This window comes from Zootoca vivipara, chromosome 1, assembly GCF_965207765.1.
Source record: "Zootoca vivipara chromosome 1, rZooViv2.hap1.1, whole genome shotgun sequence".
In the NCBI taxonomy this organism is placed as follows: Eukaryota; Metazoa; Chordata; class Lepidosauria; order Squamata; family Lacertidae; genus Zootoca; species Zootoca vivipara.
The window spans coordinates 31143386-31167840 of NC_142582.1; the positions used below are offsets into that span (position 1 = coordinate 31143386).

The window sequence follows — 24455 nt, forward strand, 5'->3', positions numbered from 1 at the left end:
AACGGAATCTGTTCCTGAAGTCTGTTCGACTTCCAAAACGTTTGGAAACCAAAGCGTGGCTTCTGATTGGCTTCTGATGTTCAATATAGGTCAGTATAAAGACAGACTATGAACAAGTAGCATGAGCATAAAATAAGCTGCAGGTTTACTTCTTTGACCACTACTTCCATTAAATAGAAGCAATGTGATCAGGACTTGGTACCTAACTGCTGTCCAAAGAACACAGAAGAGGAGCCATGGGTGGTTCTACAAACATTAGAAATTAATAGAAATTTAGTGGTTTGCAATAAATATAAATGTATTGAATGTGATCTGAGGTTGCTGCAGCCTAGATTACTGTAACGGTCTCTAAGCAGCCTCTAGTGATTAGCTCTTTGGCCAATCCTGATTCTAGATCAACTCCCTTCATCAAAATGAATATGATTGCTGCTTGCACAACAGATCAGCTGGCAATGAGTTTGGAAAGTTGCTCAACAAGTTATGTGCTGAGAACCCGGCAGTTCACCACAATTTAAAGCAGAGTTCTTTTCCTGTATTTGCCAAATATACGTAAAACACTGGGGCATAATAAGGAAATATGGCTGCTGATCATAAATTTTAAACAGAAAGGTAATGAGGTTAGGATTCAATATGATTTAGTACGTATCCTCAATGAAGGGACATGGGTGGCACTGTGGGTTAAACCACATAGCCTAGGGCTTGCCGATCAGAAGGTCGGCAGTTTGAATCCCCGTGACAGGGTGAGCTCCCGTTGCTCGGTCCCAGCTCCTGCCAACCTAGCAGTTCGAAAGCACGTCAAAGTGCATGTAGATAAATAGGTACCGCTACAGCAGGAAGGTAAACGGCGTTTCTGTGTGCTGCTCTGGTTCGCCAGAAGCGGCTTTGTCATGCTGGCCACATGACCTGGAAGCTATACGCCGGCTCCCTCGGCCAATAATGTGAGATGAGCGCCACAACCCCAGAGTCAGTCACGACTGGACCTAATGGTCAGGGGTCCCTTTACCTTTTATCCTCAATGAATTGGCAGATACGGTCTCTCTCTCCTTTTTGACTAGTGTCTTAATATTTTTACTTCTGTTTGTTGTAATGCTTGTTTTCCATTACCAGGTGTCACTATAATGCTGATTATTAATCGAAAGACTCCCTCAGTGACAGATAAGAAACATATGCTCACAGAACAGCTTGCACATTCCTTCTTTGTTTTAGGGAGGGAGAAACCTCACAGATATATTAAACAAATGGGTATTTCATGGTATACTTTGCAGTACAGCCTGACAGTAACATGTTTACTTGGAAGTAAGCCCCTCATATATATTAAGAATATGGTATAAGTCAAATTCTGAGGCTATTTCCAAAGTCTCTATGCAACTTTTAAAACAAACTGAATATTCTTTTGCTTTTTAAGAAAGTCCATAATTAGATAAACTAGACAAACACTGGTGTTTAAATCCAATAATTTTCTGAAAGTTTAATATAGTTTTAGATAAAACTGAGCTTGCAGTATTAATGAGTACAAGAGTTTGTTAATTTTTTTATATTATCCAAATAAAGTTGTACATTTATACAGTTATAGAGTGCATGCCAGAAAATGCAATCACTTGATTCTAATTTGAATATGTACAATTTACAGTATAATTCAAGCATAAATTCAGCAGTCAAAAACACAGACCTGCTGTGCAGTCAAACAGAATTGTCTGGGTAGCATAAGCATTAGGGCCGGGCAGAAAAGCGAATGATGAAACCAGAGTGGCTGCTTGACTAGTAAAAAAGATTACTAATGAAAAAATATACAATTGCTTTAAAAAAACTGCCATTTTTTTATAACCACTCTTTGATGTATCGATTAAAAGCAAATATATTTTAATCTAAGTACACAGTGCATGCTGCAGGGTTGGCTGGACAATCTTAATTCCGGCAGGAGGAAAAACTATTTTTGCTTAATATTTCAGGTCCTTTGAATAAATTGAAGTTAACTTTTTCTTTTGAACACTCCTGTTTCTGCGCGCAATTTTGCACTGCACAGAGATTGCCTTGTACTGCATAGATGAGTAACTGCTCTTGCTGCTATGCAAACTCAGATCCTAACGCATGATTAAAGAGTAGAAGATTCATTCATTATTAAAGTTTCAATAATGGATAAAGTTAACATTTAAGCATGAGACAGGCAAGTGGCACAAAATGTCCAGCCTCCACACTTAAGTACAGAGAAGTGGGTTTTTTTTTCTTCAAGAAACAATGTGAGTTCTTTAACGTGTGTGTACAATATGCCACAGAAATCAAATTACATGTTGCCAAAGAGGATGTTAAAAGGTGGGTGTGGAAAAAACTGTATAAGTTATTCACACAGCGGAATTCTGGTCACAATACAGGTTCTCTACTTTTTGCTGTGTTTCTTCGCATGGAATTACAGACACAGTGAAATGAATTGACAGTTTGAGCTAAAGGTCGAACAGCATGCATTTCAATTCACACATTTTAAACTAGTAAACAAAATTGGAAGAAAATGCAAAGCTTGTACAAATACGGCGTGATAGACACATCTCCCTGTGGTTTCACCCCTTGGCTCCACAAGCAATGTAGCATAGTCTCCTTTTCACTGCTTATAGTTTACAAAATGATTGACTATTTTCAGGTTTTGGTAGATCTGCTACTATTTTTGCCATTGTGTTATACAGAGCAATGAATTGGTCATTCATTCATGGGTTTTTCTTTCTTTCTTTCCAAATGGTTCAGAGCCCTTTTGAGATGCTAATGTATATATGGAATCATATTTAGCTAAATGTATGCCATATGAATGAAATAACTTAAATTTTTTATTGTCCCACCAGCACTCAAAACAAACCCCCACCCCAACCAACCAATTTTCAGATTATTAAATAAAAATGGCTTCACACAGAATCCCAAACTTGGGACAGATTTAGTATTCATTGGTTTTAATTAACCCTGTTTTGTTCCACAGAATAACCGCTACTACATACTATACAAAGAACAGAGATGAGGGTGATCTAGAAGATATGCGTCAAAATGGCACTGCTACCAGTCATCTTATTATCACTCAGGGTGAGTCCCATTTATGCATGTTGAGCACTTGATGATGGCAAGATCTAGAAATGACTGGTATGTCTGCAACAGACACCTCAGAGCAATCCTGCATCTTTCATACTGCCTCAGCGCAAACGGAGGATCCAGTGATTTGAGTCCAATGGGGCAATCCTAAGAGGGAGTCCAAATTTATGCTGATTCCCTCTTCCCACCACAGCATCCCACATACATCGCATCGTTTCTGCAGCATGTTTTTCGGATGCATGGGGAGGCTGCCACAGGGAGAGAGAAAAAGGAAATCCCTCTTATGTGAGTGGTTAGCTGCAACTGAGCCAGAACGTTTTGTTTGTGGATGTTCACAAGTTCAGGTGAAATTAATCAACTGATGAGAGATCAAGTGATGCACATTCATCCATGGAATTAGCCCTCTATTTGTAGTACTGTACTTAAAACAAATAAAAATTGCTCAGTTCAAATAATCAGTATAAAACCTGGGGGGAGTGTCAGGCAAATTCTCCTAATATTATTTGTAAAAAAAATAAAAAATAAGAACCTAACATTTCCTTTATTTTTCAACATTAAAAATACAAGTCCAATTTAAACGCAAACTAAATGTTTGCCATTCAAAAGTTGGTATACAGATCACGGAGCTTTGCTGTGTTCTGAATTTGTTGTCATTTTCTTTTGGATCTACTCCATGACAGCAGAGTAAGATCTAGATCTGAATAGCTACACAGCTAGCACTGTACTTCTAATAAAGCTGTGTGCACTTCTGTTTCTCTAGTTGCATTCCCTCACTTCATATTTTTGGCAAACTGACACCGATTTCAAAATCGGGATCTGCAACTGATAAGAGGGCAGAGGCAGTGAACTTTACTTCTAGTTGGACACAAGCCCTTGGGATCACCTAGTGTGTCTCTTTGAATACTGTCTAAAGATTATGCATTTACATCAATAGTAGCATTTTTGTTTTGGTACTTAATATATTGCCCTTGCTTTGCATGCTCGGGGCTTGACTGATCATCCTATTGGGAAAGTTTTACCCTTGGCCAGATAATCTCATTTATTTGTCTTTCCCCATAGCATGTAGAACACTTCTATAATTAAGCCAGATGGGTTTTATTAAACATTTTCCTGGTCCTACAGGCACCTCTGGCATGATTCACCTTGATCCCTGATGTCTTATGTGTGCAGCACACTGTAAACGGAATTATCGTAGGCTATATATTATGGGCTACTTGTATTACTCCATTTAGCAATCCTATTCTTAGGATTGTGGCTCTTGTCTCAGTGCAGGGGGGAGGTTCAGCTTATGACTTCCAGGCGATTATTGAACACTAATGCTTTAGAATTATATGAATTTCACAAAACAATTGAACATGCAAGATTCTTGTTAACTAGGGGGGGGGAAAACCCTAAGAGCTCAATTTTGCCTTGTCTAAGATTGCAAAGAACAAAAGGCTTGTGCTTTTATAGCTAAGTTTCTCCTAAACAGGAATTGGCAGAAACACCTCCTATTGGTTCCCCTACCACCATTATGTTTGGCTTTTTGTTGAAATTCCACAGAGCCCAGCAGATCATGACAGTATCTGTTGGGCCCCCAAGAAGTCTGTACCCATCAATGCTGCTTTTCACCAGGGTGAACCCCCATCTCAACCACTGATTTCTGTATTAGCTGGAATTAAGCAATCCCATCCCTGGAAAATGAAATTTCCTATGCAAGTCTGTCTCCTGCCAGGAACCTCTGACTTATTTGCCTATTTACAAGAGAGGTCATGTGCAAAATTTGTTACCATTATCCTGATACTTTCAGCAGCATTTTGGCTGCTACACTGGTACGCAGAGGCAAGCACAAGGGATCAATACTGATATAGCAACATTGATGGCTCCTCATTGTATGACTTCAGATCGTTACCCCTGAGCTTGCCTATTCTGCTAGCAGATAATGTCAGTTTTAGACTGGGCTAAAAAGGTGCTTTAAAAAAAACATTTTTGTGCACCAAATGGGAGAGGCCCAGGGTCATTATAGAACAGGTGCTAATGCTGCAATATTTTTGATGATGCAGTCTTGGCAGATAGTCACCATTTATCTTCCTCTGCTTTCATGTATCTGATAATTATTGCCTCACAAGGCAAGGTTGGTAGTGTGAGAAAGCACCCTAAACTAACAAAGGCTACACACCTTAATGCAGTAGTCATCGTAAAAAAAAAAAAAATCCCTTCCAAGTAGATTCAGATGACTAGGAGGCTTGCAATAGACAGTGAGGTGGCACTGAAATGGTGATAACATAAACCAGGCATCCCCAAACTGTGGCCCTCCAGATGTTTTGGCCTACAACTCCCATCATCCCTAGCTAACAGGACCAGTGGTCAGGGGTGATGGGAACTGTAGTCCCAAAACAGCTGGAGGGCCAAGTTTGGGGATGCCTGGACTACAACTTTCACCATCCGGGCCAGCATGGCTAATGATGAAAGTTGTGGTCCAACAAGATCTTGAGAACACGACACTGGCTACCATTGTTAAAGTCAAACACTTCCCCCAGGATTTTAGATGCTACACTTTAAGGTTCTAAGCAGTTACTGGGGAGGCTCTCAGTTGTCTGAATCCAGCTTTATTCAAGGCTCTGAAGAACAAGTTATTGGGGGGGGGTTAATATTAAGTGCAACCATCTCCAAACTGGTGCCCTCCACATATTTTGGACTACAATTACCATAAGCCCCTGGCAGCATGGCCAATAGTCAGGGATGGTGGAAGAGAGCTTGTTTCATATTATTTAAACTGTCAGTAGAGGATGAGACCCTTAATCTCCCAGGGTTGTGGGTTTGAGCTCCACGTTGGATGAAAGATTCCTGCATTGCAGGGGGTTGGACTAGATGACCCTCGTGGCCCCTTCCAACTCCTCAATTCTATGATTCTAAGCACCAATCACTCTTACTTGCTTTGGATTTTTATGCACTGTGTCTAAAATGGAAAGCTGTCCTTATTTTGCACGCATTAAACCCACTTCTAACCATTGCACTTTTTTAAAAAATATATAAATATATATAAAGCACAGGTTCAGGGATCTCTGTAGCTCTCCCTCCCAAAGAAGTGGAGGAAACTGTTAAAAGTAAACAATAAAGTTAGGAGATTAAGTCTAAAAGCATTGGTGTTCATTATTCCTAATACTGATAGTCTGAATCTAACAAAGAAACATGCACTATAACTGTCTGAACAAAACATCACAGTTTACATCAGGAGAGTAAAAGGGTACTGGGCAAGATTCAGCCAACATGAAACGTTTATCATTTCCATCGATGGAAATAGAAGCCATCTAAGCTCTTACTTAATTTTAAGAACGAGGATGCTCCAAATTGTCCTTTATGTGCACTTCTGCATAGTTCTCCACTTACCGGGGGTTGGGGATAGGGAGGGAAGGAGGCTTGGCAGCAGATAACCTCTCCACTTGCTGGGAAGGCTGCAGTGGGCAGATGGATCACGCCTAAAATGTTTTACTTTGGCTGGATAGTCCCCATTATAAACAAATGTATAACCTGCCCTGTTAGTAACCCACTTGGATGTTTTATCTACTACTTAACGCTTAAGAAATATAGGAGAATACACCCCATTTAAACTCCCCCCCAGTAATATACAGTATAAATATAGTAAGAACCATGCCATAAAACTATATGCAAAATTTGCACACTATTATTGCATGCTTGTGGTGTACTACATGCCGATTAATATTAGCTTGTTAGCTTTCATATGGTCCTATACTGAAGTTGTAGAATTCAACAAGAGTCCTTAATTTGGGGGAATACATGTCCCAGAGTGCATGTAACTCTTAAGGAAAACCAGTCATCAAATGCAATTTTCAATGTGTTTGCTTTCCTGCTCAATTGGATTGAATTGTGATTCAAACTTGAAATAATACCTAATATGTCTGTTCATGTTATGTAAACCGATCAGAATTCATTTTCCTCAGTTTTGGGGGGAGGTTTCCTTCCATTCTACCTCCTCCTCCGGATAATCTTTGAAGTTTCGGTGGCAAGTCTGCCATAGACTGGCTCATAGGATCTGACATCATTTTTGTGGTTTTAGATACCAGTTTCTCTTCTGAGTTGCCAGGGACAGAACTTATTCGCTGGAGTTTCAAAGGTAGGTCCCCCATGCTGTAGGCTTTCTCCGAAGTGGTAGAACTCATCCTCAGCAGTTTTTTAGGAAAGTCATCCCTTCCAGTCATTTTCTGCAGTTTTGACGGTAGCTTTGTACCAATGTCATCTATGCCGTCTAGACATTCTACAGAATTATTCCTTTCTTTACTGTTACTTACAGCTGGTGCTATTAATGGGGAGGACATAAGGAGCATTTCTTCCTGTTCTTTCACACTGTAAGGTGCTGTAGGGACTTCAAACGTTGCATGGAACTGGGAATAGTCTACTTTGAAGAATCCTTCCTCTAAGGAAATAACAGGGAAGAAACGGTGGCCCCAAAGAACTTCATCTTCTGTGTAGGATGTTCTGGCTTGACAAGTCATCCCTACAAGTTCAAAGGCAAACAAGAGCTTGGTCAATAACTTGAAATAAAATGGTATAGTTCATATTTAATCCACTAGGTCTATTTATGACAGTGGAACATGGCAATGATTCACATATTAGAAACACCATATGAAACAAGCTTCCACCTATAACATAACAGAACAGCTTGCCATGAGGATCCAAGGCACGGTGCAGACCTTCTCAATTGTTGCCCCCCCCAAAAAAATGCATAAATATGAATCACAATAAGAATATATTATTAATACACAGCTGACATATGACATTGTACTTCTTGGAGACTCAGTTCATGCATTAATGTGCAGAAAACAGAATTACTGTTACCTATGATCAAAAACAAAGAAGTCACAAACTTACTGAAAGAAGAGGAGAGTCATACTTTGGTTAGAATTCCAATCAGCAGTAGAAACAGAGATATGAAAGCTAGGAGCTAAATGTCACCTTAAACCTAGATTATGGGTGCAACAACACAATGTCTAGGGGTACTTTTTATTAGAATACAAAGCTGAAAATGAATGACCTGCAGCTAAAATATTATGTTCACTTTTCACAAGGTCTAGTCCTTCCCTTGCCCCTAATATTCTTAAGAGGGTTTCTTTTCCAGTCTTCAGACAGTATCTGGAAGTGGAGAGGCAGAAAAAAGGTCCTCCTTTCCTTCCACTCTGCGGTTTTAATCTGAAATTTTAGGCACAGTATTGCACCCAGAGCTCAGAAACTGCTCGCACAAATGGAAATCCCTGTCACAAAATGCGCCTAGAACAATGGGAGTCAAATTTCACGACTGAGTGGTTTACTATAACACATGGAAAACATTTCATGAGGAACACCCTTCTTATTAGGCCCTTGATTTATCCTTATGGCTAGGAATCACGTGAAAGATTAGATTAGATTCTTATTTACCGGTATGTAACACCCTTTGCCCAAAGGATATTGTATTGACTGTGGCAAACTGGTTCATCTGTGTGGCTAACCGTATACACAGTAAATAAGCAACAACACTAACATAGCATTGATACCAAAGGGAATTTCCTTTCTACCTTGTAGGCTAAATCCCTGCTATTGAGGAGTGCTCCAATGCACCCACCCAAATGAGGGGCAGGTGGCACTGGCAACATCATCCCTGACAGTAGCCAACCATGGCTACTGTAGTCCCAACCAAGGGACATTTTGCGAACACAACTAGGCTGGCACAAGAGCTGCTCAAATGACTTTGTATGCAAGCTTGGTAAAGAAAATGTTACAAAATGACTGCTGGGGAAAACCTACTGTTCACCTAAGACAACCCATCACTTGGGGAGGAAAGATACATGCATGCAATTATATGCAAGTGTTTTTTTGTAATTATTTTCCAAATGGATATAAATTATATCACAGCCCAGTTTTTCGCTCATTCTTAAATTTTGTTTATGAAATTACCACATAAAAAAACCACGTAGCACAACAGGTTGGGTAGACTAGAAATTAATTTTAGACACAGAGCAATTACTCTGAGTAGTCTTGCCAAGCCAGGTCCTTTATTTGCTGCTGTTCATTAGTTATAGCTACATTGGATTTGGGCTATTATGCCAACACGAGGACCATCAGCTCCAGCCTCTCTAGATCTGCATTCAGCTAGAAATCTCATTACTAAAGGTTTGCTATAAAATGAATGAGTGGCAAATGAACATCGCATCGTTAGATATTAGGTACAAGCCTTGCAGTTTAGTTGTAAGAAAACAGTGAGATAAAGCTGGAGTGGATTAAAAGTGAGAAGGCAATTTCATTGATGCTGTTCATAAAAGAGGGAAACCACATACTATCTGTCTCTAAAGAGTAACAAATAATTCCTAAGTCATTCAAGTAGTTGGTGATCCTACTTAATCATTTTAGTAATGGATTTGTTTGTGGCAGGGTGTTTGTGCAACCCCCTGCCATTGTCAAAATCCTGAGGCTCTGGGTGCGTAATGATTTGGCGCCTGCAGTCAAGGAACTAGCTAGTTAATTTCACGAGTATGTAAAAGTAGAACTGTGCCCCTCCACAGATTGCTGTCTTCTCCCCTTCAGGTTATCCAGGCACAATGCTGCAGTGACTTTGGAAGCAACTACTGACAAAAAACCCCTTTCTATGCAATAGAGAACCAGCCCTATTCAGATGTGTAAAACTAACAACCTGGTGCCCTATGGCCCTGAGTCCCCAGCTTGCCAATCCTCCCTTTTGCCTGCCCACTTCCTTCATGCCAACAGTGCAAAGTCCTGCTTCTTCCTAGGCTGTTTTCAGTCCTCTTTGCCTCACTTTTTTTAAAGCTTGCTTGTCCCTTCACCAGACACCTATTTCAGTCCCCTCATAGCACTGAGCTCTTTCTGATGTTAGGGCCAAGGGAACACTTTTTGGCCTGAGCATTACCTTAGCACATCTGTAATGTTCCATGGGCCACAAGGCAGTGGTGGGCAGGCCAGAGGCAAAAACTGGGTGGCTAAATGGTTGTGACTCTTAGCTTTCTATATTTCCAGCCCTGCAAAAGTCAGAGGTGCATATGCATATACCTCTCTCCTCCAGGAAACCAAGAGGCATTATCACAATTCATCCCATACCCAGGCCGGTCACAAGATTGCTCGCCCATACCTTAAGTGATTTCAGCTATGCTCAAAGCACCTACCTATCTCCATTTCCATGTCTCCTCTGTGAAGTTTCTGATAGGTTTGCTTCCTAGAAAGTTTAACACTGAACACCTGGACTAAGTTGAACAGTTCAGCTCACAAACATTCCATGGGTTTCATCACCACAAGCAAAATACAAGCAGTTATTAGAAATAAAACCAACCAAGGCCACAATATTCCTGTGAGGCGAAGTATAAATTCACCTTACTTCTGTTTTTTGGCTAATGCCAAACGAGGGTAGAACGAAGATGTCTCAGTGTTTAGTTTGCTGCTTATTCTGTGGTCATTGATCAAGTAAAATCTGAGAAGAACTCGAACATAATTACCCTCCCCTCCTCGAACAAAAAGAGAGAAAAGAGAATAGGGAAAAGCTGATTCCAGATTGGATCTCCAATTAGTAGATCATTTACCTTCCTTTCTTTTCTGGGGTGGGGGAAAGTAAAGTTGTATTACACTCCCCCCGCAAAGTGCTTTAAGATGTCCTGCCATCAATATGATTTTTTTCCACTTTAGTATGCAAAGAAGGAAAAGCTATTGACTGTGATCTAGTTTGCATGTAATGCTAAGCCAAACCATGGCTTAAATGAGTATGAGGCTACTCAAAGCAGAAATTGTGGCCACTTAGCTCCTCCTTTGGTCCTCCTGATATCCAGAGTGAAGCCATAGATTGGCTTAGCATTAGATTTGAAGCTGGGCTTGTGATTTATCTCGCTCCAAATAAACCACAACAAGACAAACTACAACTCCAAGTTTGGTTATAACACCATGCCAAGCCATAACGTAGCCCTAGGTAGCACAAAAGCAGCAGGGCTGGGAAAGGAGTGAAGCAGCTACAATTTCTGCTATGAGTACCTGCACAACCACTCACCTTAGTGTTACATGTGAGCTGTAACACCGTGTATTGTGTCCCCATTGTTCCTGTGCTGCTCTTCATGCATGCATGCTACAGATGGGCTAAAAGCAGCACAGAAGGAAAATGAGAAATAACGATCAGCAAATAAAAATATATAGCTGCAAAAAAGGCATTTTAGTGCAAAAAACTAAGTACTGAATGATTCATGCTGATTCTACAGCATTCCCCCAAACAATCCTAAAGTAATTCCCAAATCTACGTTGAGCTACTTATTAAGGATGGATAACACCCTTAAAGGGACGCGGGTGGTGCTGTGGTCTAAACCACTGAGCCTTTTCGTCTTCCTGATCAAAAGGTTAGCGGTTCGAATACCCGCGACGGGGTGAGCTCTCATTGCTCTGTCCCTGCTCCTGCCAACCTAGCAGTTTGAAAGCGTGCCAAAAAGTGCAAGTAGATAAATAGGTACCGCTCCGGTGGGAAACTAAACGGCGTTTCCGTGCTCTGCTCTGGTTTCGCCAGAAGCAGCTTAGTCAAGCTGGCCACATGGCACGGAAAAACTGTATGCGGACAAATGCTGGCTCCCTCGGCCTGTAAAGCGAGATGAGCGCTACAACCCCAGAGTTGTTCGTGACTGGACTTAATTGTCAGGGGTCCCTTTACCTTTACCTAACACCCTTAAACAGGTGCCCAAACAAACTGTGAAAGAGAAAGTACATTTCAATACTTCCAGAGAAGAGATTTAAGGAAAGTGAAGTTACAGGAAAGAAAAGGGGTAATATATATGTATTACACACACACTTCTTAGCAAAATTTGCTTAGATGATCCATAAAGATTCCCCTTAGAAATTAGATTCATTGATAGTTCCTTCTATCTCAAGCAAAAAAACTAGACATCTAAAACACTGTAATTCCATGATTTTTTTTCACTTACAAAGAAACCCCTTTAATTATTTAAATTAGGTGTGTGCGATACACTTTAAAAGTAAACCTTGAAGGTGGAAATCTTTTTGCTTCAGAATATCACAGAGAAAAGAGCTATGCTAGAGCCTCAGAGAAAACAATTTTCAGGGAGAAGACTCATCCACAGCAGGCAGCTGGAAGTGGCATAAAGTATTAAATGATCTGCTCACCAGTAAAAGGGGCTGACTAGAAAAATGTGTTAAGGCTAGAATTAGAGCGCTATTTAAATCAACAACCTATTAAACTAATCATTCCAAGGCATTCTGATTCGTTACACCTTATTGGGAGGGGGGAAATGACATTTATGTCACACTGCTTTAGGCAACAATTAAGTGTTTGTCTTCAAGCTTGAGTGTACTGTCATGACTAAGGGATGCACTGCTTTTTACTGTCTAAGCTTTCATTAATGCATTTTTGCATGATATCTGGAGCTTCAGTTAACTTAGGTAGTATGAAAGAACCATGCTCTTGCAATTGTATGCAGGCTATGTATAATTGCATTTCTTGGTGAAGCTTTCCCCTCTCACTCCAAGTGTCCTTGGAGCAGTTTTTGTATTTTGCTGTGAAAGGGAAATGATGGCTCTTCACAAAGGCTTCTCCTGCACTATCAAGTTGTTATTATATAACATGATTTTGTCCTTAGTATTACCACTCAGTGACAAATGTGATGTGACAGCAGGGCTCAACTTGTTTGGCAAAGGGAATGAGCATTATTATTTTTATATGTGCATTAGGACTGTCTGATAATACTTTCCAATTTAAATGGTATCCAGCACGGCACACAATTCTAGCACTGCATTCATAGAAAAGAGTTGCATAATTATCTCTGTGTTGCTGTTACTGCAGACAGCTTCCATCACTGTTTCTGAACTATATAGTTGCTGAAACCCTGCAAACTGAAGCAGGCCACAAAAAAACCCGACAGCTTCCTTGGTTCACCGTGTTGCCTTTTAGGGGCAATTGGATTCGATTCCAGCTCCTGGGAAGGCTCAGTAAACATTCTCACAAGTTTTGCGAGTGGTTTTCCCTTGACTAAACTTCAGTTCACAAGAGGTCATAGCGAGAATCGGGTGTTAAGAGACACCATGCCCATTTATAAACCTCCTTAGCATCATGGACCTGGAACCTGGGGTTTTCTATGCTTCATGTTCGATAAACGAAGGGTGGAAGAGATTCTATGAGTTGTATGCAGTTGTTAAGAAGACCTTCCCTGGAAATACTGGCTTAATAGTATGTGAACCTTAATATTAGTAGCTGGCTTTGCAATAAAGTCATGTACCCTAATTAGAAGTGTTTTAGAAATGTACAAGTATATGGAAGCACAAGTTAGGGTAATTGAGTATATATGAGAAGTACAAGGTCCAAATTCTAGCACAGTGGTGGGGAACCTCTAGCCAGGGGGCGGCAGCCCTAAACCATGTTCCCTCCCCAAAGACCACACACCTTACAGCTCTGTTCCACACTATCCATGAAAACCTGCTTGGAATGTGTCATTGAACTGTGGTAATGCTTCTCGCTTGCCTGGATGGAGAGATGTGAAAATATGCAGAAGCCTCTGACCTTTGCATGGCTACTATGCAAAGGTAAGTAAGAGATCTGTCCACTTTTGCCCTAAGCAACATTGATATGAAGCATTTGGACGTTTTGTCACAAGGGAATGCAGCCCTCAGGCTTAAAAGTGCCCCAGTGATGCTCTTGCTTCTCAGCTTTTAGGAATGTTATACTTGGTCATCCTGGACCAAAGGAGTATGTTGGGGCTTATACAATGGAAGCACAGCTCCTTTGCCAGTGGAGCCCAGCAGAGGCAGAATCCGAACACCACAAGCCCCAGCAGTGCAGATTGCGGTCTAAATAAATTATTTGAAAGTAACCCCACTTGTTTCCAAGAGCCTTTCTTTTGAGTAAGTTCTATGACAATAACCGAAAATGCTCTCCTTGGGATAACGGAGTCCTTACCAAATATATACAATTTCAGTACATAGTGTAAATTCTATGCAATGGGTCTATGCAGAAAAGAATGCCTGCTTAGTGTGGATTTACACTTTTAGCTAGTCTCCCTGAAAAATCTGCATACCTGTTACTATGGAAAGCTATGGACAGTAATGCATAATTACTAGGATCAACATAAGATTGCCTATTAGTGGCAAAAAGGTGTATTTGTTGCAGTTGTTGTTGGAAGGAGCGTACAAGATGCAATCCAACTGTCTTAGAGACTACATTCTAGATTTGTGTAGGGTTGACTCCTAAGCGTTTCCTTCTCCGGATGGGCTACCTTCCCAGGTTGACGGACCCCATCTATCATTCACTTCCCTCTACAGCACAAGCAGAAACTGCCTTCTTGACCGTAAGACCCACTATTAGTCTCATCCACTCAATCCACCGGAACCTGTAATCAACTTGTAACCAATTTAGCTATGTAGACTGTATCCCCATTCTTCATACTTTAATTTCTGAAATCACAGTGTTAACTAATAGCAAATGACATTTCACAAATACTTCCATATGGGAAAAAACAGTAGTTTTATGGGGACTGGGTCTCGGATAGGTGAATCTAAGATATGGAAAACGTCCTTTTAAAAAAATCTTAGAAATTTTTCCTGTAGGCTTTTAAATATATTGCTACCTTAAACTTTTCTCATACCCCTTCAGTGTTTTATTGCTTTTAATTATCCCTTGTTCTGTTTACTGTAATAAATATGTTTACTCTACTTTGGGCAACCAGCTAACGCTATTCATCTAACTTCAGTTTTATTGCTTTATAAGCTAGACAAATTGAGTTTTGCAAATACATTTTACAAAGTAAAGTGATAATAATAGCACGTGCTATTCTCATAAAATTGTGATAAAAAGCTATATAGGAACATCACTGTGTAAACAGCCTTGTTTAAAAACATTTTCAGAGGTTGTCCTGAAGCCATGCAATGCACACAGAGCTTCCGACATGGTCTTTTCACAATCTGGATGTCAGAAAGAAGGTATGGGATATGCATATCTATTTAAACCATTCAAGAAGTCATACATATTTAAATAATGCAGGAAATTCTAGCATGATTCATGTCTCTGAAATGAGGAGGTGACACTATTCAATCAAATTATTCTGGAATAGATATTTGTATGAAGGGAAATATATGGTCTCAAGTAAATCATTTTAAAACCTGTGCAGTTGTTGTTGTTGTTGTAAGCCACTATTTTTGCCCCAACATTGGAGTGTTCAAAATGAAGCGCTGAGCTAAAAGCAACAGTGAACAAGTCAGCTTTAAAAAATAGTGCACAATGGAGTATGGCCTAATGAGCTCTATGGGGCTGACGCCTGAGTAACCATTGTTTCAATTGCACCACACAACCAGCAGATAAAACATATATACTCCCCACCCCAGTATACCACAATACAACATAATATTCAAATGCTTTAAGCCACCAGTGGAAAAAGAATGGAAAGAAGAATAGTAGAGTTCATTTGGATGAGAGTTTCGAGGCACAGCACCACAACAGACAACTGCTCAGATGTAAGATATTACAAACTGAATTCTATGAAAGTAATTCATGTATTATACTACTAAAACTTGTTAGCTGCTTTACAGTGGATCCTCGGTTTATGAATTTTCGGTTTATGAACGCCACGGACCCATCTGGAACGGATTAATTCACTTTCCATTACTTTCAATGGGAAAGTTCGCTTCAGTTTATGAACGCTTCAGTTTATGAACAGACTTCCAGAACCAATTGTGTTCATAAACCGAGGTACCACTGTATGTTGCTCAAGGCAACCCAAAGTGACTTACAAACAACAACCCCCGATTAAAACCAAGGGAAGGAAACCACCTCAATACATTAAAAACACCCTGCCCACTTCTAAAAGGCCATAAGGCCCAAGACCTGGTTATAGAGAAAAGTTTTTGCCTGGCACCTAAAGGTGATGGTGCCAGGAGAGACTCTCTGGTGAGAGCATTCCACAAATGGGGAACCACGACAGAAAGGTCTGTTCTCGTGGGTGTATTTAGTGGGTGGTTGTCACGTCCAACTCACATCTCAATTGTGTTACTGCAATGCACTCTGTGTGGGGCTGCCTTTGAAAAGTGTTTAGAAACTTCAGGTGGTCCAGAATACTGCGGCAAGATGGGAGCTGGTTATCAGGAGGAGCTGCAGGGTTATTGCTTTTGGTGGCAATCGCACATGACCTTTAGCATCTAGCATCAATCCAATTTTGCCTTAACTGCTGGTCACTTGTACCTCTGCTACCTAGCACCGTCTGAATGTTTTCTGTTCATACAACTGATGTCATTCTCTGTCACCTTGATTTGGGCTACACAGATATGCTTCTCAAAGCCGAAATGATTTCACAAGTGTGCCAGATGTCACCTTTTCTCATTTGGAATTATACTTTTTATTGGGCTTTTTCTTTGACAAAAGGTTCAGTTTAAAAGCTAATAATAACTATTATAGTGATTATAATGACATTATGCTACTCAACATTTGTAAGGCCTGTTATACAGAATTACAATATATTCTCTCTAATCTACCATGCCATTGTCTTAAGTACTGGCTTTCTTTACTGTATTAGGGGACTAAACCAAATGATTAATGTTCATCTCCTTTTTGTATGTTCTTTTATTTTATGTAGATTCTTTTTTAACAAGGAGGAAAAGAATTGGTTCATTACGAAGTTATGGTGACAGACACTTTTTCTTGCTTTCATTAAGTTAATGGCCCTGTTAAGATTTAACAGAGTCTGTATACTAATAATGTCTGTCCCTGAACACATTCTAATTGCACTTAGGAAGACAAGTTTTGTTGCAAGCTATATGTTTACATTAACAATCATCCGATGCACCGTTTATGAAGGTTATCTTAATTTTATGTGCTACTCCCCATGTTAATATATGCACTAGCAATTCAGACTGGGTTTTAATAGCATATGAGAAGACAATTGCACAAACCATTTTCCGTATAGCAAGATCCATGTGCAAATAGGTGTTAGGTTGTTAGTTGAGGAAAAGGAAAAAAGAGGCCGGGAGATAATATTTACTATTGGCTCATAGTAAATATTCTTAAAAGGAGATTAGGGTTGGAGGGATGCATACTCTAAGGTTAAAAAAACCCACCTTTCTCTTTTCCCTGCAATATATAGGGATGTTTCCAACTGGTAAGCCCAAGAGCTGGGGGCCTTTACCATTTTTAAAAAAACCTTAATAGGGATGTTTCAGAAGAAGAAAAAGGGAAAGCAACAGCTATTCCTTTTCCTATTTTCCATACTTCTTCTACTCTTTATATCAGAGTAACCAAAATGGGGCCCTCTTGATGTGGATGGGAACTATAACTGAAGAACAGCTGTAGAGCACTATGTTGGCTAACCCTGCTGCCTTTGTTAAGCCTGTGCTTCATGGCTCAGCCAGGATTTGAACAGGGGTCTCCCAGATCATAGTCCAACACTCTAACCACTAAACCACACTAATCACAACTCAAACGAAAATATGACCTAGAATACTGACAAAGACTTTGTAACATTCATAAATAGTAGTATGGCATTTTAGCTTTCGCTTTTTGCTTCTAGATTACCATTTCTTACATGAAGACCCTAGCAGTTATTCTTTCTCTGTCTTTTGTTTTATTGTTGACAAGCATTTTTCCTACCGAAAAGGGCATCCAAATTGCCAACATATAAATGATCAAATACAAATTATTGCATTCAATGAGGTAGAACTTTTGGCTTCAGAACATAAGATCTATGACCATGTTGTTGTTGTTGTTGTTTAGTCGTTTAGTCGTGTCCGACTCTTCGTGACCCCATGGACCATAGCACGCCAGGCACTCCTGTCTTGCACTGCCTCCCGCAGTTTGGTCAAACTCATGTTCGTAGCTTCGAGAACACTGTCCAACCATCTCGTCCTCTGTCGTCCCCTTCTCCTAGTGCCCTCCATCTTTCCCAACATCAGGGTCTTTTCCAAGGATTCTTCTCTTCTCATGAGGTGGCCAAAGTATTGGAGCCTCAGCTTCACGATCTGTCCTTCCAGGGAGCACTCAGGGCTGATTTCCTTAAGAATGGATCGGTTTGATCTTCTAGCAGTCCATGGGACTCTCAAGAGTCTCCTCCAGCACCATAATTCAAAAGCATCAATTCTTTGACGATCAGCCTTCTTTATGGTCCAGCTCTCACTTCCATACATCACTACTGGGAAAACCATAGCTTTAACTATACGGACCTTTGTCGGCAAGGTGATGTCTCTGCTTTTTAAGATGCTGTCTAGGTTTGTCATTGCTTTTCTCCCAAGAAGCAGGCGTCTTTTAATTTCGTGACTGCTGTCACCATCTGCAGTGATCAAGGAGCCCAAGACAGTAAAATCTCTCACTGCCTCCATTTCTTCCCCTTCTATTTGCCAGGAGGTGATGGGACCAGTGGCCATGATCTTGGTTTTTTTGATGTTGAGCTTCAGACCATATTTTGCGCTCTCCTCTTTCACCCTCATTAAAAGGTTCTTTAATTCCTCCTCGCTTTCTGCCATCAAGGTTGTGTCATCTGCATATCTGAGGTTGTTGATATTTCTTCCGGCAATCTTAATTCCGGCTTGGGATTCATCTAGTCCAGCCTTTCGCATGATGAATTCTGCATATAAGTTAAATAAGCAGGGAGACAATATACAACCTTGTCGTACTCCTTTCCCAATTTTGAACCAATCAGTTGTTCCATATCCAGTTCTAACTGTAGCTTCTTGTCCCACATAGAGATTTCTCAGGAGACAGATGAGGTGATCAGGCACTCCCATTTCTTTAAGAACTTGCCATAGTTTGCTGTGGTCGACACAGTCGAAGGCTTTTGCATAGTCAATGAAGCAGAAGTAGACGTTTTTCTGGAACTCTCTAGCTTTCTCCATAATCCAGCGCATGTTTGCTATTTGGTCTCTGGTTCCTCTGCCCTTTCGAAATCCAGCTTGCACTTCTGGGAGTTCTCGGTCCACATACTGCCTAAGCCTGCCTTGTAGAATTTTAAGCATAACCTTGCTAGCGTGTGAAATGAGCGCAATTGTGCGGTAGTTGGAGCATTCTTTGGCACTGCCCTTCTTTGGAATTGGGATGTAGACTGATCTTCTCCAATCCTCTGGCCATTGCTGAGTTTTCCAAACTTGCTGGCATATTGGGTGTAGCACCTTAACAGCATCATCTTTTAAAATTTTAAATAGTTCAGCTGGAATATCATCACTTCCACTGGCCTTGTTATTAGCAGTGCTTTCTAAGGCCCATCTATGACCATACACAAGGCTAAAACACAAATGTAATTGCTTTAGCCTCAGCTAAGATAGGAGACTAGTTAAACTTTCATCTTAGCTAATGAAGAAATGCATTTTAATCCCAGGAGCACTAGAATGCCTCAGAAAGGCTGAATTGCAGAACTATTTCAAGCCAGCTTTTATGTCACATTACCTAATTAGTGTATGCTGGTTTGCTACCCCAAGTACTCCCCACATTACAAATACCTACACTTTCTGACCATGCTGGGTTTCTTTGGGTATGCAGGAACAGTTTAGATCCTGCCATTCTGCTTTCAACTAACACCGAGTGGACTAGAATGAAATTCATAATGTTTATATTGTCCACAGGCTTATTTTTCAATTCTGGTAAAACGAACCATGAACACGGTCCCTTTTCACTTGGAAACACATGACACAATCCCTGTGTATTGTCAGAAATGAGCTGCCGTTTGGTGTTACGTTTCGCTTCCATGGAAGCCATTCTGTGCTATGCCATCTCCCACAGCAACATTTTGTGACGTGTTAGTCCCCATGGCAGCCATTTTGAGAGTGGCACTTGAAGCACTTTCTCAAAAATTCCAAACGTGCACAGTGGCAGTAAAATGCAGGTGGCTGCAGTATCAGATCATTGTTGCTGTTGTGAATTATTACTTTAAGCTGAAGGAATTGAGGCTTTCCCATGTTGGTTGATTCATTCATACCAACCCCTGAATAGGAAGAGAAATGAGTCCAATCTTTGCAGCATGCATTGGTGGTTTGAACTACTAAGGCCAGCAGTTTATAATTAGGGCAATTTGAAAATGTGGTGTTTGGCTCCGACTCACAATGGGTTTATTCAGCCAACCCATTGTCTCCTGCTCCCAACCAAGTTTACTCTTGCCGATGATGAGGAAATGGCAGTGGAGATGGCTAGACAGTCCTTACAGATTGCATCCTGAATGCATGCTTCAAGTGTCCTTCGCTGCTTCAAAAGAAGGGAGTTGCAATTTTCAATGCCCCCTGCTTCAACGTATTGAACTGAAAAAAGAGCAAATTTCAAGGAGAACTGAGCACAGTACTGTTTGAAAATCATGAAAAACCATTTCAGAAAATGTTATTTTAAGGAACGTTTGCTGGGCAAAGAGAAAGAATGTAAGAAAAAAAGCAACCTGTGCTGTTGATAAAGACAGTGCAACACATACAACACGTTGGCCAAGAATCTGTAAGAACGTTGCTATATCGGACATTATAAGTTCACTTTATTTTGGGTAGCTTGAAAGTTTTTGTGGCACTTCACAAGTAATTGTCTCTTGTTCACAAATCAGACAAATAGGGCAAAGAGAAAGAGCACACATGCAACAACTTCCCTTTCTACTTGTAGTAAAACTGGTGCTTAGCCCCAAAGGACAGGCAGATGCCACAGTTGCCTTATACCACATGCTCTTTCTGTTATGTCAGCACTTATCATCCTGTGCGAGAAGTGAGGTTGTAGGGAACCAGGCAGAGGGCCTTCTCGGTGGTGGCGCCCGTCCTGTGGAAAGCCCTCCCATCAGATGTCAAGGAAATAAACAACTATCTGACTTTTAGAAGACATCTGAAGGCAACCCTGTTTAGGGAAATTATTCATGTTTGATATTTTATCATGTTTTTAAAATTCTGTTGGGAGCTGCCCAGAGTGGCTGTGGAAACCCAGCCAGATGGGTGGGGTATAAATAAATTATTATTATTATTATTATTATTATTATTATTATTATTATTATTATTATTATTGAGTGATTTTGCTCTCCTCAAGCTTATCACTGTTTTCGAACTTAGCTCCAAATCTCCAAAGGGAACTTTGTGAAAGCTTAAAAGGCCAAAGCAAGATAAACCTATTAGCAATATATCTTTATGGATTGAAAAAGTTCAGTTAAAGCTTCTCTTAGGTAATAAATTCAAACAGTGACTTACGTCACTGCAGCATTCATTTTATATGCTAAATAGTATAATATCTAATGCAATGTTCAAACTAGGGCTTTGCTGCAGGTTTGCCAGGTTTTTTAACCACTTATTTGCTGGTATCCACTGTCATTGCCTCACCTCTCTGCGGTTCCAAAGGCAAAATTTCCCCCTTCAAATGACTTCATCTTCTCCCTCCCCCACTGTGATCCCAGCCAAATGAATGAATGGGATGATGTCATGGTGCTATTTCACTGTGGACAAGTGAAGTGAATTAAGAGGGCAGTTCTGCCTACATTGATTATATGGATGAGCTCAGCCAATCCAATTGTATGCACGGTTAAACGCTCTTGCTCACATTCCAATGCAATTCCTGAAAAGCTGCCCGAGGGAGGATGCTGGGGGTTTTTTATGCTGCTGACTACGTTTTGTGAAAATGGCCCCTTTGAGCTCAGCCCTACTTCTAACTTCCTTGTAATATTTTTTTGTACTCAGAGATTGGAAAGTTGCAGTTCTTGAGTTGCGACAACTGTGTTATGCTACGCTGGTGCTCAGCAAAATATTACTTTGGCGAGATGTACTTGAGACCTCTCACAAGATAGGAGATGAAAATGTCTCCTGTCATGATCTCATACTTAGGATGCTCACCAAATTGTATTAACACTGAATGCAATTCAAATATTAAATTAACTGCTGCCTTTAGGGAACAACTGCTTGCCATTTTCAGACAGTAATGCTATCTTTACTTGGAAGACAGGTGCTTTCAGCACTCTGCCATTATCTGTGCGTCTATAGTTTATTACACAACCACAGATGGAAGTTAAATGTTAAAAAACCATTTCCCCCTAACTTGATGCGTTCCTTCATTCCTATAAGCAAATCATTTTGCTTCAGTTTTCGTTTGCTCTATGAGACACAGAAAATATAGAGGAGCCTTCAGGACTACGGTAGCTTCCGTTTGGAGGAAAGAACACTTGAAGACTTGCAAAGTCTTTGTAATCATCAGAGCCACAGCAATCATAAGGACACACAAAGGTAATACGCCTGGGAGGCCAACTCCAGAACAGCCTCTCTCACGGAGACAGCGAGTAAGAAAGCATGCAGGCGAAGGCAGAAAGAGGTGGGAGGGGGTCGCACTCAGAACACTGATTGCTTTCAGTTCATTCTGCATCCAACAAGCAAACCCTCTCCTTTCGCTTGCACCCCTCTGCTGCTCTCCTCGCCACTTGTCTATCACTCCCCCTTGCTGCAAAACCTTGCCGCAAGAGTACTTCTTGCTAAGAAGTGCTTTTTTTTCCACTGCACCATTGCGTGTGTGTCCTACCCTCTCTCTTTTCCCCCATTTGCTGGCATGATGGAGTTATATTTCATGCATTTGGTGCAGATCATCCTGCATAATCCTATATGCATTTACTCAGGAGTAAAACCCCACAAATTTGTACTATTTATTTATATTATTATTATTAGTAATATTAGTATTAGTATTAGTATTATTATATTTTGGGGAGGGCAAAACTTTTTTGCCCTAGGGTGCCAGATGCTATAAATATACCACTGAGCCTTTGGCTGAAAAAGTTCCCACCCCTGATCTAATCACTAATATACCAACAAAACTGGAGAGAAAGTGTTGTTATCCGGAAGCAAGCTCAGATGAGCCAACTGCTGTGGCTCACCCAGCAGGCTTTCCCAGGATCATTCTTACTTGCCTCTTGGCAGTCTCTAAGCCTACCCTAGATTAGTAAACCACCCCTGGGTCCAGGCTTCAAATCCTTTGCATTGCTGACATGGAGCCTTCCAAAGTTCCTCTTCAGCCAACCTACGCTCCCCCACTCTCGGTGAAACAGTGCAATGAGCACAACTGACCTAATCAAGATTGATGTATTTGTGTTCCACTCCCAACATTCTATGTGCTCCAAGACCACCAAGACACAAAGCCCAGCAGGGCAGCCTCTGGTTTGCAGAGGTATTACACACATACATACATACATACATACATACATACATACATACAGGAGAAGCAGTTGGTAGAGCATGACACTTTTAAGCTCATGGTTGTTGAGCCCCACGTTGAGCAAAAGATTCCAGCATTACAGAGAGGTGGACTAGATGATCTTTATGATCCCTTACAACTCTACAGTTCTATGATTCTATTAGAAGTGTGCTCAGTGCCCACAAGATGTAGGCTGTTGAATGAAAAAAAAAGGGGGGGATACTTGAAAACTTGATAGAGGTGGGAATGGAATAGAGTGGCTGGAAAAGAGGGATGGAAGAAGAGACACACACACATATATATATGAAAAGTCTGGAGAGAACCAGATATGATTATTTCTATGGCCTATTTCTAGGTTCATACTTAAAAGCTATTTCCCCAGTGACAGGAAATCTTGGGATTTGTCTATTGATTTCCATAAACAGCTCTGTCTATGGAAATCAATAGGAAAAATCCCAAGATTTGAAGGGAGTTGGAACTGGGCACTAGTGTGTCCACTCAGCTCCTACCCCCCACAAAAACCTCCCCCAGAACAGCCCAATCAGGGGGCATGGAATGTGGTCAGACTATTCAGCCAAAAAAAAAAAGATAGGAAGCCTGGACGGGGTGAGGGTTTGCCTACACATGCAATCTGTAGGCCAACCGTACACAGGCTATGTTTATACAGTGGAACCTCGGTTTATGAGCACCTCAGTTTACGAATTTTCGGTTTACGAATGCCACGGACCCATCTGGAATGGATTAATTCACTTTCCATTACTTTCAATGGGAAAGTTCGCTTCAGTTTATGAACGCTTCAGTTTATGAACAGACTTCCGGAACCAATTACACCCATGCTTCGGGTTAAGTACGCTTCAGGTTGAGTACTCCGCGAACCCGTCTGGAACGGATTAATCCACTTTCCATTACTTTCAATGGGAAAGTTCGCTTCAGTTTATTAACAGACTTCCGGAACCAATTGTGTTCATAAACCGAGGTACCACTGTAGACTACTTCAAAAGATCTGGTTGGGAAACTAAATTATTCAACGACATATGCACACTTCTGAAATCTGCCATGTCTTTTGGAGCGACATCTTCTGTGGGTTGTCTCCACCACCTTGTCTCCACTGTGTCAGAGATAGTGTAACAGTTCCTACTGCTTCCCATGACATTAGAGTGATGAGCAAAGGGAGAATGCATGGCCTTAATGGATTAGAACCAATATAATTTTGGCATAGGTTGAGTGAAAATCACCCATTCCACATGCATCTTTTCTGGGTACAGTAGATGACTGA

At 40.8% G+C, this 24455-nt stretch overlaps 1 protein-coding gene across 1 annotated transcript in view; it reads right to left on the minus strand.

The window, feature by feature from the left end:
- Positions 1-1442: 1442 nt before the first annotated feature.
- Positions 1443-24455, minus strand: part of KCNJ3 (potassium inwardly rectifying channel subfamily J member 3) — a 110161-nt gene continuing 87148 nt past the window's right edge. Inside the window, exon 4 of the mRNA XM_035131749.3 lies at positions 1443-7561. Coding sequence (XP_034987640.1) covers positions 6975-7561 — 587 coding nt within the window. The 3' untranslated portion in view covers positions 1443-6974. The remainder of the gene's footprint in view (positions 7562-24455) is intronic.